Source organism: Centroberyx affinis, unplaced genomic scaffold (assembly GCF_046629955.1).
Source record: "Centroberyx affinis isolate AG114_WGS23_722 - 3 ecotype Tasmania unplaced genomic scaffold, CSIRO-AGI_Caff_v1 ptg004852l_1, whole genome shotgun sequence".
NCBI lineage: Eukaryota > Metazoa > Chordata > Actinopteri > Beryciformes > Berycidae > Centroberyx > Centroberyx affinis.
Window position 1 is genome coordinate 39,598 of NW_027282371.1, and position 17,922 is coordinate 57,519.

Sequence of the window (17,922 nt, forward strand, 5' to 3'; positions counted from 1 at the left end):
TACAATTTGCATCAGCAAATTACAATGCTCCATATCATTATCCCGCACCAAGGCCCGATCATAAATTAGAGCTCCAATTACAAACATCTATCTGGGAGCGGGGAATGAATGCGCTGGCAGCCCACCAGAAGTAGGCAGGAGGGAGAGAAAGCCTCCTGTGGATTGCGGGATGAGACTTACACGGAGGTGTTATATTCTCATGAACTGCCCTTACGGGGAATTCACGCTTGAGAAAGAAAAGGATGGTTTTGGAGGGGGGAGGGGGGGCGTCTGCTGCTTCTGCCGGGGCAGTTCCATATGTCGTATTTTACGGTGTGCTGCACATTGAACTTTTTGGCAATTTGGTAACTTCTGCCAAACGCAACGGCCATTGTTTCTGGTGGACTGGCTGCCTCACACCTCTCATTCAGAGCAATGTAAGCCTGTCCATTCAGCTGTGTAGAGGAAGGGCCTCGCCTCGTGTGTCTCAATCCAAAGTGGTACCAGCTATGTCTCTTTCTCTCTCTCCCTCTCTCCCTCCCTCTCTCCCTCTCTCCGCTTCAACTTGATTATACACTGGAGGGAACATAATAAATCATAGGGCTTTATCACGCCGCAGCTTATTAATTCAGCGCCACAAGTGTAATATTAGTCTGTGTCATTTAAAGAAGCATTGCCGGCGTCCCTCAAGGAATCCAGGGGCAGCCATTTTAGTTTGGGCAGGAGAAAATAATAAAAAACCGCGGCGTGTTCGGCGACCGTTTCTTCTCCCAGACGCGTCTTGGTTGCACGCGCGACACGTCTCTCTTCCGACCGATATGGAGACCCGCTCGCTCGCCCCGCCTCTCTCCTGAGCGCGAGCAGTCGAAACAAGACGGCGGGCGTACCTGTGACGGCGGCGTCGCCTGTAATCCGCGACCTGTGGCCAAATCTCGCACGGAGAGGTAGAACAAAAGGCGCGCGCAACAGATCGCTGCAGGCGCCGAGCAGAAACCCCCTCTACTGATGAGACAAAAGGCCCGCGGGCCTCCACCGCCCCCCCCCCCCCCCCCCGCCCCCGGAACCCACGAGAGCTCCCCGACGCCGCGCAAACAAAGCCTGAAATTAAGGCGAGCCCGAGGCAGGCCCATTTCTACACCAGAGCTAAAATGTTCCTTTTTATGGCCTCGGCGGATTTCCAGCATGGGACTCTTATCGGGGGGGGGGGGCAGAGAAATGAAACGGCGCTTTGCCTTTTTCGCAGGCGCCGATTTTGTGAAAAGCAGGTTTCTCATCTCCTTCCTTTTTTTTTTTTTTTTTTTTTTCTTCTTCTCTCTCTCTCTCTCTCTCTCTCTCTCTCTTTTTCGCCGCTCTCTCGACATTCACACCTCCCACCACACTTCCCGGGCTAATTTTAAAGGTACTAAAACCTCCACTTGTAGCCTTTAGAGGGTGTTAGCTGATGTTTAATTCATATTTCGTTTTTTTGTTTTTTTTTTGCATTTTAACCTTGAATATCTTTATGATCAAACGCATACTTCCTTCGCTTTGGCTGCAAAGCCCTTGTTTGAGGTTGAGAGTTCACGAGATGAGGATACTCTGCTCCATTCTCACAAGCACCCCCTAGCAATTATTTCTGGCATCCTTAATGCTTACATCAACCTACAAGGGTTAAACCACCACTACCCCCCCCCCCCCCCCTTCCCTCTCCCCGCCTCCAACTCAACACACACAAGAGTGCCGTTTCCAAAAACCTGTACAGAAAAGTTATACTAAGTAGGTCATGTTCTGCCACTCGTCTTCTAATCACTCAAAAAAAAAAAAAAAAAAAAAAAAACACAATTTCCCTCCATCGGAGCCCCTGAGCCTTGCTCCTGGGATTTCAGCGAGCGACACGCGCGCTCATTTGATTTTCTGTCATGTATTTTCCTCTTTTCCTTTCTCTCTCTACACCTCTTCTCTTTATTTTCCTTACCCCGTATCTGACAGTAGACAGGCGACACCCCACCCCCCCCACCCCCCGACTCCACCACACACACACACACACACACCGCCACACCTCCTACTCCCCCTGTACGTCTGTCTGTCTCTCTCTCTCTCTCTCTCTCTCTCGGTGGAGAAGGTGTCTGGCGGTAGCAGCAGGTAAGGCGTCGGATTACGGGGAGGAGCGGGGGGGGGGGGGGGGGCAATTATACCTCCAGCTGACGCCGGTGTGTTTATGAGGAGAGTAACTGTTAATGACAGTGTTGTGGTTTCTCCTGAGGCCGGAGCGCGGCGTGGGGAAGCCCGCTGCCGCTGTCAAGCCTCGCTTCCTGCTACGTCGCTGTCGTTTTTTTACCTCTCCGCCTCTCTCTCTCTCGACCTCTTTCTCTCTCGTTCCCTCTCTCCCTCTCTCTCTCGCCTCGCTGACACTGAGAGCCTGCGGTTTGGACTGCCACGGCTGCGTGTCGCCCTGCCTCCGCTGTGGTTTCGCCCTCTGGGCTAGCAGATGTGCTGAGCAGGTACAGCCCTGATTTCCTGTAATGTGCTCAGCTATTGTAGGGTAGACAACAAAAAAACAAAAAAACAAAGGCCTCTTAAGGGCAGATCAGCGTGGCTTAGTACAGCATACTGGTAAACGCATGTACACGTATGTGCACACACACACACACACACTAGCATTTGCAGGCCTCTCACCAGGCTTTTGGCTGCCTAGGCGTTTCCCCCCTACGTGCTTTCACACACGGCAGGCAGATCGCAGCGATTGGAGAGCGGTTTGTGTTTAGATAAAGCAGCCTAATCATAATTGCATGGGGTTTCCAGGGTCTAGCAGTGGCTCGCTCCCAGTTGCTCGTTCCCCTCGGCAGATGTCTGGGCTCCCAGCGAGAGGCCAAGCCTGGGAAGCTCTCAGCGGGGCTGGGGAGATACGGGGGAAATATCATATTACATGTTCTCATGCTTGTGACAGTGTAACAATATTTGACAGCGTTACAAATGACGCTTAAAGGGAAAGTACTCTAGGAAACCAACAAATTAGTTCAAATGATAAATGATGGATATTTAATATTCTGATGAAATGATAGTACGCTTAGAACTTTGATTCCTTGGCCCAGAAAATCTGTGTGTGTGTGTGTGTGTATATTCTGTGCATATAAAAGAAATTGTCCACATATTATATAAAATGATACATCTTTGTGTCAGTATGCCTTCAAATGCATTGCAGCCCTACCTCACAGTTGTTATTTGTGTTATTTGACCAGATGTAAATCCTCGTGCACTTCTGTCTGTGCCAGATGGTGCTGAGACACGATTTATCTTTTGTTGCCTTTGAGGCTGCACCTGTTGACGTGGAATCTACCTGTTTGTCTGTCTGACATACATCTGACCAAGATGTATGTCAGCGGATGTAGTATTCTGAGATGTCGTATTCTGTTACATCACCACTCGGCCATCTTGCTAGAAAATAACAGGTGACTGTAATAAATTATCAGGATTATAATGAAATGACAGCCACAGCCAATGAGCTGTATATATGGTAAAGAACCATATTGGTAGGAAATGCATGTGACATCATGGGAATACTGATAATGAATATACATACATTCAGTATCGCATTTTCAAAGACATGTCCACATGTTGCCATCGATTCATGTGACCCGCTCCATCATATCCCTGCTGGCTGTGGAGTCTGGCTACAAAAGAGGAACACCGTCTTTCTTGGAACCGCTGCCCCAGCCCCAGCTGGAGTCATACTGTCGACGTCTTGGCTCGGCTGCGACCCTTGCACTCCTAACTACTGGCTGCTCATAATGTTGGCACTCTAGGAATCGAAGCTTATTCTGCCGCTTCACTCACTGTAAGGCGCTACGGATAAGAGCGTCGACTAAATGCCAAAAAAAAAAGAAAAAACTGGAAGCGGATGCCAGCCCCGCCCTCCGCTCCTCTGCCCGCAGCCATCCGCACTCCAGCCCCCTCCAGCCGCTGTGGCCTCAGTGTGTGGCTGGCCTTGGCCCCGATCGCGCCGGGGCACATGGGAGATTAACCGGGGCCGGCCTACCGTCTCAGCGGGCCCCCGGACTCCCCTCCGCCCGGCCCGGCCCAATCTGCCAGCTCGCCTCCCGCTCCGCCGAGCCGTGGCAGCAGGGCACCGCGAGCCCGGCCCGCCTTCATTACGCCTGCCAGATGGGCCGAGAATTAGATTCGAACTCCCACCATGGAGGGAGGGAGGGGAGGGAGGGGAGTGGAGGGAGGGAGGGAGGGGAGAGGCTGAGGAGGGAGGAAGCGAGATGGGGTGAAGGCGGAAAGGGAGGAGGGCGGAAAGTTGCGGGGGGAAAGAAAGTAATGGTTTTTGTTTTCATTTACGTTGCAAGTTATTACATTTTAATGCAACACCCCTGGGACCTGGCAGCATTAAATGCCTGTTCTTGAATAATCGACGCTAACTGCAAGCAAATGCTAGGGAGAAATGAAATTAGCGAGCGCAGCAATTTGGCACAGTGATTATCGGCTCCTCGGAGGCACTTCCTGATGATTTAAGAATGCTAACATTTAAGCAAGTCAGATCTCATTACTCTTCAAGGTTAAATCGAGCTGTGTCGGAGGGGAGGCAGATGCTTGATTGGAAATAGGGTTTCCTTGTCTCTCTCTCTCTCTCTCTCTCTCTCTCTTCGTCTCTCTTTGTTCGCGCTGATGTTTCTCAGCTCGTCGGAAGCGGTAGAGACTCGGGGCTGGAACCCGTCAGACACCCGGCGACACCCGGTGCCAGCTCCTAATTCTATCAGCGATATTCACTTTCAGAGGTATAATTTGTCCTCTGCCGCGGAGCGTCATGCCCGAGCCACATGCGCCACCGTGCCAGCTTTTCTTTTTTTCGTTCCCTCTGTGTTGCTGTGCGTTCCTTTTCTCGGAGGTGTATGGCCGGGGCCCTCGGATGAACAAAAGAAAATAGACCCTATTTGAATCCACCGAAGGCAAAGTGTTTATTACTTTTCAGACCACGCCACAAATGTTCCTTTATACTGTATTTTTCTCCGCTATTCTCTCTCGCTCTGTGGAGGCAAAAAAAACGATTTTCAAAGCAATTTCAGCCCTGGCATCTTCTGGTCCAGTGTTTACCTCAGCCAGCCATTCACATCTGTTCTCCACACAAACTTGATCCAATTAGGTGACACCAGACAATGGCTTACTCCTCCATAAGCCCGGCGCGGCGCCAGGGGTCCCCGACAATACGGAAGCGTTTTTTCCCCTCCATTACAGGGCGTCAGATCCTTTTAAAGGTGTTTACCCGCCGTCGACGTGTCAGCCCCGGCCTCCGAAAGGGGGGCTCAGCTGGGGAAGTGATAGGCGATGAGGATAATGATGCGAGCGGGAGCAGCGTGGCGGATGCAGATGCACTTTGCCGCGGCGCGGCGTGATAAATCCTCCCCCTCCGCCGCGCCGCGCCCCGCAAAGTCGAGGGGACAGATGGGTTGGACTTTTATCTCGGCGCTCTGAATGCAGGAGAAATCAAAACATTTTTCACCGCGATGATGAGATTTATTTAAAGCAAGGCAGGAGCAACAAAGCTACTTTGGGGAATACGTCTATTAGCTTTTCCAAGCTGTTGTTTTCTCATGCAGGGGGGAAAATCATTGCAAGTCAAATGTAATCATCCCACCGTTGGGTTATGCACCGTCTCGAATAATATTAGGTTGTTCCCTGGCATTGCTTACATCAGGCTTGTAATTTGAATTTCTGAGACACAAGTAAGAAGGCTGATGTTAATCACAACCAATCACTGATGTTATCGTTGTTTTTGTCCTTGTTTATGACAGCTTTATCATTTGGCACATCTCGAAACTTGCTCGGCAACCTGAATTTATTATCTGCAGCGTTTCATGTAGTCAACAAAGACGCTGTCTGTAAAGTGAGATTCTGCTTCCTCCTACTTACATGCCGTGTGCACTGTACTGCATCTGATGCCTGTACATCACATTTTGTCTTTGTTGTGGCCAATAGGATTTCTGCCATGCAGCAGGGTTATCCCCAGGAACGCTAAAAAAGCCTCTAAATTGTAACCAGGCATTTCCACATGAAACATTCATGCTTAAGTATGATTAGCAGAGATTAAGGTGGGTTTGTTTTGCCTCTTAGAAGGCCCCGTGACAATTTGGAAATGGATTGAGAGCAGCTTTCGCAAGCGAAGCCTCCTTAATCCCACGCCAAGAGTTCTCACCCACCTTTGCTGAATTATTTACATTAAAGTTCTCACGTCGGCTTTGGAGCCAAGGGCCTGGAGGTACGATGTGTTCAATTGCCTAAACCTAAAACCAGCAGAAGCGTGGAAAATATTATGCTAAGTATTTCCAAGACTTCTAATGGAACACGTTTTTTTTTTTTTTTTTGCAAAGACAGAGATTTGCCAGCACCACTTGAGGTGCTGTTCTGCAGGTATTAGCGGACCAAACTGAAATAATGTGTTGGATTAGGCTCACAGCGGCTGTGCCTATTGTAGCGGGAGCGATAGCATGTACTTTTTCTATTTCCAAGACTGACAGACTAGACAGAGTACTCGGATCAAACAGCGGTCCATTCTCCCAGCCAGCGATGTGAATCCCTCTCCTCAGCCAATCCATTCTGCTATCATGTATCCCATTTCCATATCGTCTCCCTATCATGTATATGAGATGGAGCCCTCCCATGTGCTGGATGATATGATCCCCAGATAGATTCATTCATACATAATGATAAAAGATGGGTTTGGACAGGGCTACTTATTTGACAATCATTGAAGTGCCACTGTGATGGATGGCGGGGAGGACCCAACCACCCCCCCCACACACACACACACACACACCCCACCACCACTACCCCACCACCACCTCGTAACCATGGCTCCCTCCTCTGATCCCACCTTATTTATTTTCCCTGGCCCGGCTCAAGGTCTCGCCTCACTTTAAAAGAGAAATATCAAATTGAATTAAAATTGCTCGCTCACCCAAAACAGAGGCCCGCGTGCCTTAAAGATCACACATCTGTTCCCGCAACTCATTGTTGCAAAGTCAATCCCTCTCCCTCTCTCTCTCTCTCTCTCTCTCTCTCTCTCTCTCCGGGCGCGTGGTAATGTGAATTATTCATGCCAGCGGGGCCACGGCGCGCTTCATCATGTTAAAGTGCCCATGACATTACTGATGGAGCCACCGACGCCCCTGCACAGCTAGCTATGCTAATGCATCTGGAAGGAGGGAAGGGGAAGACATGGCAGCACTTCTAGGGATGTGATCGGGAGGACAAGAACAGAATCTCCCATTAGGAAAAGGGGGCCCGGAAAACCCAAACAGCGTTGATGTCCAATGTTCTTGTCATCCTTTAGCGCGATGGAAATCACAGTAATGAGGATACTTCCACCTAGAGAAAGTCAACTTTTCAGCCATTTCTCATCCAAGTTAGTTTAGTGTGAAGCTACGATGAATAATTATGAAGGGGAGGGGGTGGGATTTAGTTTTTAAATAGTTATATGATATTTAGAGGAGGTGATAGCAAAAGTAGGAACTCATTTTTTGATTAGTAATTGTGAAAGCATTGCTGATTTGCTATGCAACTCATTACTGGGAAAAATAATAATATTACTGTTAATATCAGCCAGCGCTGTGACAGTAGGGACAGAGAATCATTAGTTACTACTGTCTCTAGGGGCTATAACTTTGAAACCCCTTACTCTTGGTTGCGTGTAATGTTGATGATCTAGGAACTGAACCGTTGGTGTGTGTCTTTTCTTAACACCAAAGTGCCTCGGTGATGAGCAAGCGGAGAGTGTTACTCATTCACTTGCCCCTCCCACATTTCCCCAGCCAGTCCTGGGATTCAAACCGGCGGCTTTTTGCCCAGTTTTCAGATGAATTTCAGCTGTAACGCAGCCTCCCCGCTCTCTGAGAGACTGTGTCACAGCAGCACCCGAGGGATTACCTTGTGTTAGCGTGTAACCGCGATGGGAGCTCTAATGGCGGGCCCTATTGTAACCCTGAAATTCAATAAGCCAGCTCAATTGTAAGCGCAAAGAATTAACTTTGATCGTGATATTGAATGTAGAGCATCGATTTATCCGGTGAAGAATAGATACTTGCGCTGAATGGCGCTGTAGTGCACATAATGTCCGCCCGCAGGGAGAGGCCATCATTCAGCTCCACTTTTTGTCCTTCAGGTGTTTTGTATTCATGGCTAAGAATGCTCTGATTGATAGGGATTTCTAAGCCAGCAGACTATCACATCTCGCATCTCTTCTCCCTATCTGCTCAGCAGATGCATGCAAATGGGCGCCTCTCCCCCAACTGTTATTTTTCAATGTTGTAAATCGATCTCGCAACGAGCCGGCACAATCTGGTAGAGGTGGAACGCAAAGAAAACAAGCACAGGAAAGGGAGGAGGCAGAGAGGAAGGGGGTAGGAAACTATTTCCACTGTCAGTTTGTGTTAAACCAGCCTCCGAGGTGCTCTTTGTGAAGTTTTTCTCGCCTTTTCAGAAACCGCCCGCGCGTCTATAAAGGTCCTGGGCGAGATGAGCACAACTGATACTGCGGTTCCCACACACTTTGCCTTCTGAAATTTCACAACCGATAGCGGTTACTGACAGAGGGGGCCCGATAAAATCTCACCTGATTAGAAAAAAGAGAGTGAGAGAGGCAGTGAGAAAGAGATGAGGCGAGGCGAGTGAAAACTAGAACAGATAGTGGGCCTCATCCGGTCTCTGAGGTTGTGTCTGGGTTTCGATTGACACATCTCTGGCTGGCCCTGAGCGTGCCACGCTCTCCACAAATGAGTAGGTTGAGTCAAGACCGAAGGATTACAAACCACACTGGCCTCGCTTTCTCTTGATACCTGATGAAATCTAAGACAGAGAAACTCCAGGTATGATTATGGCTTTTTTTCTCCATTTACTGTCGATTAATTCAGAGCTAACACGGCAAAAAATGTACACATCTCAACACTTCTCTACTACTCTTTAAGCCCTTTTGAGATGCATGCAAACCGAAATCACATTGTTTCATAACTGAAAGCACCACATTTGCCACCTCATCTGCGATCTCATCTATTTGGCTGCATCACGGTGCATCATGGGCCCCCGGGGCCCCGCCAGGGCTGGCCATGTGGGACTCCAAAGGGGGGGGGGGGGGCACTCCAGGAGCCGAAAGATGAGCCCGGCCCCACGTAGGCAGGAGATCTGGCCTGAAAATAGCCAAGTTGGCCGGCCCCTGGGGAAGCTGCTGTGCTGTAGCTCACAGATGCTATCTCCCTAAGACCGGTCGCTCTCGTTGTGGAGGGGAAGGAGGAGGAAGGAAAGGGGGGGGTAGATGGCATCGTCCTGTTTGTTCATGCGCTGACTTTGTCCGCCGTGATTATTCTCCACATCTCTTGATCATCTCCGATCTAATGCGCTCCATTCCTGCCGCCGCCGTTCGAGCTGAGGCGATATGACGGAGTGTCTGAATTACCAGCTAACAAAACACATTTCAAATGTATTTTTACTTGCTGTGGCTTGAAACGAGATATGAGGTATGACCGCATGACATCCCAGACGCTTTGAGAGAAAATAGCTCCAAAAAACAGCACTTAACCCAGAAACGCGTTCACATGTTGCTGCTAACAATCTCAGTAATTGGAACAATTTTTTCCCAGTTTGCGCCTCCCAAATTTCAGTAAATTGACACATGTCACGATTGGTCCGCCCAACTCCCCCCCTTCCTCCTCCCATTGGAGATGCTTGTTAGCAGAGCTGCCATAGGCCCTCATCGCTCTGACGGCTCAGTCACAATCTATTACGCTGACTGGGAGCCTACGCATCTCACAACTGACACCAAATATTGGTTTTGCTGATAAATCCTGAAAAAAATGCCACATTAATGATGAGAAAAATAAACAGGAGGCTTGTCAGCAGGATGTGGGTGGCTGTCCCTTGGGAGAGGAATCTCGGGGGTATAGAAATAGCTACAACATCACCCAACAGGGGTTCCACCACCTCCCCCTCACAAGCCTCCCTATACACCCAGTGCCTCGCAGCTATCGAGGTAGCACTGGTACGGCGGCAGTAAGACAGCAAAGCTTTCATTTACCATCTACCCAGCTCCCGCTCCGAAAGCAAGCCTTCGGGGTAATGTTAGGTCTTTTCATAAGTTACAAAGATGTAATTAGACAAATTAGCTCAGCAGACACTCGGGGTTGCGTTTTTAATGGCTGCGTGTTGCCTAGGTTGGTAATTAGCAGGCAGCCGCTGCTCCAAAATCACACATTGCACCCGAGGCCCCGCATCCGTAACCTGACAACCAGTAGCAGCACGGTAATGAAGGCTTATGCATCCCACAGGCTTGGCTTGTCTCACTTGCCAGCCAGGTTTGATGTTGGAATTCACGCTGAGCCACCGTGCGAATCTCTTGTTTATGCCCATGTATCATTTTCTTCCTGGTTGAGAAAGCCGTCTTTTCGGCACAGCAATGTATTCAAATCAAACGGATGTGTTTTTGCCTCGGAGGCGCAGACTTTCATTTGAGCCAATCACCTTTATGGCTCAATTCATCAGGGCCTTGGTCTACGTGTCCAGGTCTCTTGTTGTGAGTAGCACCCTGGGAAACGATGAGCCATTTCCACACACCGAGCTCCTCTCCCACTTTTAATGACTTGCCGATGGTGATTTTCACTGAGCGCCTGTTTTTTATTGGCTCGGAATAAATTCCCCTTCTCTCTGACACTAGACATTCTCTTTAAATTGGATGGAGGGTGCTGAATGCCAAATCGGAAATGGCCTGGCAAAATGCAGATTAACTTGTGAGGGAATTTATATGTCTATTTACTGTATGTGTCCATATTAAATTTGTGACACAGTGCTTATCTCAAATATGACTTAGCTTCTCAGCGTTGTTGTTACAATGATGTTCAATTTTCATACAGAGCAAAAAAATTGATTTTCTCTCACAGTTTACCATTTATTTGTATACAACCTCAAGCGCTAAGGCATGTCTCCGTACTTATGGATTCATAAAGTCTGTCCTTATCTGAACAGAAATCATGCTCAATACATTTTGTAATAGTTTTTGTAACAATTTTTAATAGTTTAAATGTAACAGTTTACAACATATAATATGTAGCAGAATTCACCATATTTGCGGTATATTGTACTGAATCAGCTCTCTTGCTAGTCTGCTGATCACTTCTTATATAGAAATAAGGCCAGGTATCTCCTGAAAAAAAGACATTTATAGTCTCAGTGGGACTACCTGGCTGTATAAAGGCTAAATGAAATAAAATAACACCAGTAGCTGCTGCATGTACATAACTGCCGTCTGCCCTAACCTGCTGCAGTCTCAGTGGTATTGAACCACATACTGTATCCATGTCCTAATTGCGGGGGCAAGTTGGCCCGATGTTCCGACCCGGGCCGACGCGGGGAGGAGATGATTGGGGACAAAGTGCTCCGAGTGGACGGCGGCACACATCCACGGGAGCTTTGTGGACCGGGGAGATAAGGGCCGGAGCCCACAGCCAGGCAGGGAGAGCGGGGGACTGGGGGAATGGAGGACAAGAGACTGCAGCCCTTAGGCCAAAAGACTCAGCACAGAGTAATGAGGGCCAGCTCTCACTGAGGATACTGCCGAGAGAGCCTCACAGAGGGGGGGGGGGGGGGATAATAGCAACCTTGGAGGGCAAATTAACTGCCTTGCTGTTGTAGCTGACGTTGGAGGATGTGGAGACAAAAGGGGACGGTGTCGAGGAACGGGTTTTTGAAGATGGTTTGGACTCCAGCTGCAGGAGTTTGACCCTCGTCTCAAACACAGAGACCAGATGGAGTGCTGGAACCTAGCGCTCCGCACCGCCATTTACCGCAAAACAGATTATGTTTTTGTTTTAAAATAATTTATATGGCTTTAGTGAGAGAGCGAAAGAGAGCCTACAACATTGTAAGCACATGTCATGCTCCTTAGCCTGCATGAGGCGTAGTTTTCCAGTCCATTCCCAGGGTGTCTAAAGGTCCTTAAAAAGTCATGAAATGTTTTAAATTGAATTATCAAAATTCAAGGCCGTAGAATGTCTTTGATATGCTTAAATGCTGCCTTTTGAGTCTTAAATACAATTTCATAGGTCTTAAAAATGTTTTTTTTTCTCAGTGCACTACTTTCCAAGTGAGGAATGATGAATCTCCCTGGTTGTGCAGACGTATACTCCGATACTGGTAGTTGTTTTTACTTGGTGAAATGGTGTTAAAGGTTATTTGAATATGCATTAAAAATATCTTAAGAAGTCAAACATTTTGCTGGCAGAAACCTGTAGACACCCTGATTTCATGTGGTTTGCCTGTCTCTTACTAGAGCATGGATTCTTACCACAATGCAAGTACATACTGATCATCCACAGGGTCAGCAGCACAAGTTAGAATTAATCAACTGCCATCTTGAAAGGAAATTGCTGTCATCTCGTAGGGGGGCATATGACTATCGTCCGAGGGCACAATCTGAGTTGAAAAATACTTTTAATTTTGAGCGTCACACTTTCTCAGGCGGGGATCGTGGCCCATCCATTCTGTGTGATGCCTTTAGATTCCTCTAATGGAATCTCTCAGTTCCCCTCTCTCTCTCTCTCTCTCTCTCTGCCTCTCCTTCTCTCCATCTCACACACACACACACACACACACACACACACACTCTGCTTCTCTGTACTGGGCCTGCCTGTGGCACAAGACGTGTTGGATCATTTGATTCCAGCTAATAACCGGAGTTAGCCCAGAGAAAGGCACAAATGAGTTGTGGCCTCCCTGGGCTCCTCCTGCTGCCTGTCTGAAGTGTGAGAGGACTGGAGGCTCTCAGCCAGTCAGCCTCTCTGGATGGAGGCTGATTGTGTGTCATCAGGGTCCGGCTTTGTTCTCCTGGAGGACGATGGTGGAGCAGGGAAGTAGCCGTGCACAGCGGTAGAAATACTCGCACTGCAAAAGATATCTATGCGGGTAATAAAATCTTGTTTTCTTGTAAGATCCAGTGCAATGGTTTTAATTCAGTTAAAAAGCTTGCTATGGATTTTTCTATTTCTATTCGGTTTTTAATGGTTCATCTAATTTGCTAGACTGCTTTAATGCCCTGTTCCCTATGGGCCAACACAGGTTTTTGTTGGCCATCAATTGTTAAGCAGAAGCATATAATGTTCATGGTACAATTGGTGCTATTCATACTACATACATTCATACATGCAAACTGTTCATACTGGCAACCAATGAGAGCATTTATTACAATCTGGGAGTATGTGATGTCATTTACACCAGGAAGTAGAAGTGATGTCTAAAATGGTTTGAATCTGTTGACAACCAGAGGGATAGTTTCTGGCGTAGGGAAAACCTCCACAACATTGACTATACAATGATAAGAATATTTTTACATGAAAATTCTTGAAACCAGCCGACATACATTGGGAATAAGTGAGTAGGAAGTGAATCATTCAATTAGTAGACTGAATTCACTTAAGATAGATACATCCATGCACACATCCATGCACGTACTGTATATGCACATGCCGGCATTTGATGGTCAAACCCGACCTTTCCCTCACACACAACCAGACACACACACACACACACACACACACACGCATGCCTATATATTCTCGGCGTAAATGAAAACACTTGGCTGTTGACACGTCGCGGCGCTCGGCTTTTTGATTAGCGGGAGAAGGAAAGTGGTAATGAACTGTGAACGCGCTGCTTCCTTCCATTTGGAGACGAGGCATCAGCCCCTTCCTCCGCTCTCCCCGCCAAACGCCGTATTACTATTCTGTCCATACAGCGCTCCCAATTAACTCTGGCATCTCTCTCATCCCCCTTTGTTGATATTCAATGTCAGAATGACTATTTGCTCATTTTCTCTCCACATCGGCGATGATGATACGCCAGGTTATGGATGAGCCGTGACATTACGACGCCCACCGCTGTTGTGCCCGATGTGTTTTCGTTGATTTTGTTGTTGTTGACGTTTGCCAATAAAGCTTTTTGTAACCAGTCATTAAAGACCATTATAGTTGAACATGCCGTCACACAGGAATTGACAAATAGATAGATAAATGGATGGATAGACACATAAATACATAGATAGATAGAGAGATAGAGATGGTACGACAGTAAGTCAGCCCGTCAGGCAGACAGTGAGTCTTTTCCACATTGCTGCGTGTCATCACTAGTGCGCCAATTAATGTGTTTTGAGATTCACAGCGTTGTTTGCACCCAAACATCTCGCACCCAAAACATGTTATTGTTTTTTTTTTTTTTTTTTTTTTTCTTTCTTGCGCAACGTCTCGTCGTCGTTCTACCTCTGAGAAAGTGTGAATTTCCTTCTATCTCGCCCCCAGAATCTGCAATAACAGCCCCGCCTCGCCCGCCTCGTGGACGCCGAGAGATGCGGCGTGCGATGCGCGCGTGTGTGTGTGTGTGTGTGTGTGTGTGTGTGTGTGTGTGTGTGTGTGTGTGTGTGTGTGTGTGTGTGTGTGTGTGTGTGTGTGTGTGTGTGTGTGTGTGAGAAAGAGAGTGTGTATCAATCTTTTGTCATTTTTAATACCGCAGCCTTATCGGGAGAAATGACAAGCTCAAATGAGCCGGCGCGGCAATTACCGCAGTGCGAATAAATGTGGGTGTGCGTGCATCTGTGTGTGTGTGTGTGTGGGGGGTGGGGGGGTGGGGGGGGGGGTGGTTGGTGGTGGGTGGTGGGACCATTTACGGCTTGCTGATGAGAAACCCTGCTGTTCTCCTCGTCACCCCGTCCTCCTCTTCCCTTATATCTCTCTTATATCCACCCATCCTTGTTATCACCCCCCCCCACACACACACACACACACACACACACACACACACACACACACACCAAGACACCTGTAATTAAGCACTACAGGGTCTGCTCACCCCCCACACCCACACACACACACACACACACACACACAAACCACACACAATGGCTACTGCTATGTCCAATATTTGGATTTGCATAACATGTTCTCAATTTTGGAGTGGTTTATGTTAATATAGATATTGGTGATTATGCACTTGCATTTGCATGTTTTCAAACCAAATATTGCATTATCTCAATACAATCAGAATGTATAAGTAAGGTTTGTTTGTCGGCTTTTAAAAATTTCCATTTGTACACTGCTGTAGTCTTTCTGATAAACAGTCATGCTGAATTGTAAAGTACACAAAGTGCACAGGCATTTTGGTGGCTCACACACACACACACACACACACACACATCAACAGCTCCTTCGTCCTCTAAAATGGGCGGGGGACACAGCAGCGCAGTGAGAAAAGCCTGCGGTGGCCACAACATGCAGAGGGATGCGGAGGTGTCAAACATGGAGGTGTCAAACAATGCCCACTCACCACCCCAAAACCCTTCCTCGTCCCCAGTGTGTATGTGGGTTTAAGTGTGTGTGTGTGTGTGTGTGTGTGTCTGTGTTCCTAAGTGTGTGCAGGGCTGCGGAGTGTGTACAGTGTGTGTCCGTGGGCGGCTGTCACCTCTAAACAGCAAAGTTTCCAAATGACAGGGCCAGGCGATGACAGCTCAGCTACTGCCACCGGGCAGGTTAGAGATGGGACCCTCCCTCCCTCCCTGCCTCCATCCATCTCTCTCTCTCTCTCTCTCTCTCTCTCTCTCTCCCACTCAGCTCTCTATTGTGACTGCTTGTGACAGGACACAAAGGTTTCTTTCCGTTTTATTCCAAGTGGATTTCCTGGCTAAAACCCCTCTGTGTGCCGCATTTGCTCAGCTTGTTGACAATTATGACTTTATCTATGTATGTAATGACAGTAAGATTATTATACAGTAATATTGACAGTATATACGTGTATGCATCTGGGTGTTTCCTGGCCATGTTATACTAACAGTAATAGGTGGGAGTTCAGAGAACAATGGGAGTGAAGGGGTTAATCCAATAATCTGTGCATATGTGTGTGTGTGTGTGTGTGTGTGTGTGTGTGTGTGTGTGTGTGTGTGTGTGTGTGTGTGTGTAAGCCTCTGAACAGCTGGAATTTGAGAGAGAGGAACATGGTAATTGAAACACAGCCACTGTGCCAGTGCCAACCATCAGAAGAGATCTCTATTTGTAATTCTCACCCCGGGCCAAAATGTCTCTGGAGGCAAACCACTTATTAATGGGCCTGACACCCAGCCTCTGTGTAGTGTGGCTATTTGTTTTCAAACATCATATATGTGACAATACAATGTCCGCACAATTTGCTTCATTCACACAGTGGCCATATTTGATTTTCATCATCGTTTGGATAGAAACCTACCTGGAAGACAGTGAAGCAGATGTAAACAGAGCAACTTTAATTTAACTAAACTTTTAAAATATATGCTAAAATTATCCTTTGATATCATGGAGAGATGAGCAGAGCAAGAGAATGAAAGGCTACAGCAACTGGACTGAAGGGAACATCCATGACATTGATCCATAATGTTAGCTCATGCTAGCATTCAGCTACTTCATGTTGTTAACGTTATTTCTCTCCTAACCAGCTATATCTAGTTATGTAAGTTGTAGATGAGAACTAGTTTCAGCAAGAGCAGTTTTAACCATCTTAAGTTACCCTAATGCTAGTGTTAGTTAGCTAACATTAGCCATTTGACTGTTCAAGAAATTTGTGAGTGAGTTGAAATGCTATTGGGTTAGCTTTTGTTCCAAATGGGGATGGGAAAGTGAGTTTGGAAAGTCAGAAATCTCAGCACCTGGTGAAGTAATAATAACTCTTTCAATCCCCCACAGATATATTATGGTCATTTTGTGCTATGGGACAGTAAAGATCATACATATTTTATCTTAAACAGAGTGAAGTAGCCGAATGCTAACATTAGCTAACAATATGGATCAAGGTCTTTTTGCCTTTAGAATCACATGACAAAAGCCGCATCTTAATTAGCCAATATCCCTAACCCTTTATTAAAATTGATTTAATGATATTAAACAGAAAAATGTCAGTCATCATGAAGATAGGTACAGTAGCCTTGTGTTGCCTCATGATTTACTTCCTATGTTTTTTTATCTTACTGATGTATTCTGCTCTATCTGTGAGCCAGCTAAGTCCCTGGTGTTTTTCCTATTTGCACTGTTCTTTGTATTGTATCACATGTTGTTGATCCCCAGCCTTGAACTTTCATATACAAGCTCGAGATTGTCCTTTGATTCAAAGATGTCACTTACTGAACTAGTTCTGGGATGTGTCATCTCACGTTGGAGGAACAATCTCTCTTCTGCGGATGGGGTTCAATTTAATTTAACAGCTCGCAACAGCTCATTGATGACTTGTTCCACAGAGCCAAGGGATGAAATAGACAACGGCAACATATAGAAGCTGTTGTAGGTTATATCTTTATGAACATACCATACGCAAGAAGAGATGAAAATGGATTTAAACGGGAATCCACTTAAGAGAAATACATTTGCTGGAGGCATGCTAAAGCTTCGTAGGAGTGAATTTCAAAGTGCCTGGTGACCTCGAGGTTAATCCTTGGCAAGGGCGTCCTGGTGGCTCAGCGGACTAATGGACATCCCCTCCCTCTCTGCCGCCTGTCCCGTCTCTATCCTGCGTACGCTATCTAATAAAGCCGAAACACAATATGAAAAAGTCTTAGTTTATGGCCTCTTAGCCCTTCACATATGGCTGGTTGGATATAGCGCTAGTTCATGGATTTATCTCTTTATCATATGATCAAACAACAGCAATATCAGTACCCATAACAATCACAGGTCTTTGCATGTATGATGAGCCATGAATAGCTAAATTACCATACATTTCCATTTCTGTTTCCAACATATGGCTTTAAATGCTTGTCAAATGCAATGTAATTACCGCTGTTTTTAGCCGCTTGTATATCTTAAGAAAATTCCCCAGAGAGCTCTATATATAAGACCATTATTGAGTTTTAATGCAGACTTCATGGCAACGCCACGGCTTGATGAAGCTGTAGCTGACAACTCATTATTGATGTCAGCT

The 17,922-nt window shown here is 47.0% G+C and overlaps 1 protein-coding gene across 4 annotated transcripts in view; it reads left to right on the forward strand.

The window, feature by feature from the left end:
• The window catches only part of fbrsl1 (fibrosin-like 1), a 160,259-nt gene that overhangs the window by 11,285 nt on the left and 131,052 nt on the right, over positions 1–17,922 (forward strand). For 3 of the 4 annotated variants that reach the window (XM_071545307.1, XM_071545305.1, XM_071545306.1), the window contains exon 1: positions 8,717–8,819. The exons of the other annotated variant lie outside the window; for it this stretch is intronic. In XM_071545307.1, coding sequence (XP_071401408.1) covers positions 8,793–8,819 — 27 coding nt within the window. In that variant the 5' untranslated portion in view covers positions 8,717–8,792. Of the gene's footprint in view, positions 1–8,716; positions 8,820–17,922 lie in introns of those variants that run through there. 4 annotated transcript variants of the gene reach the window in all.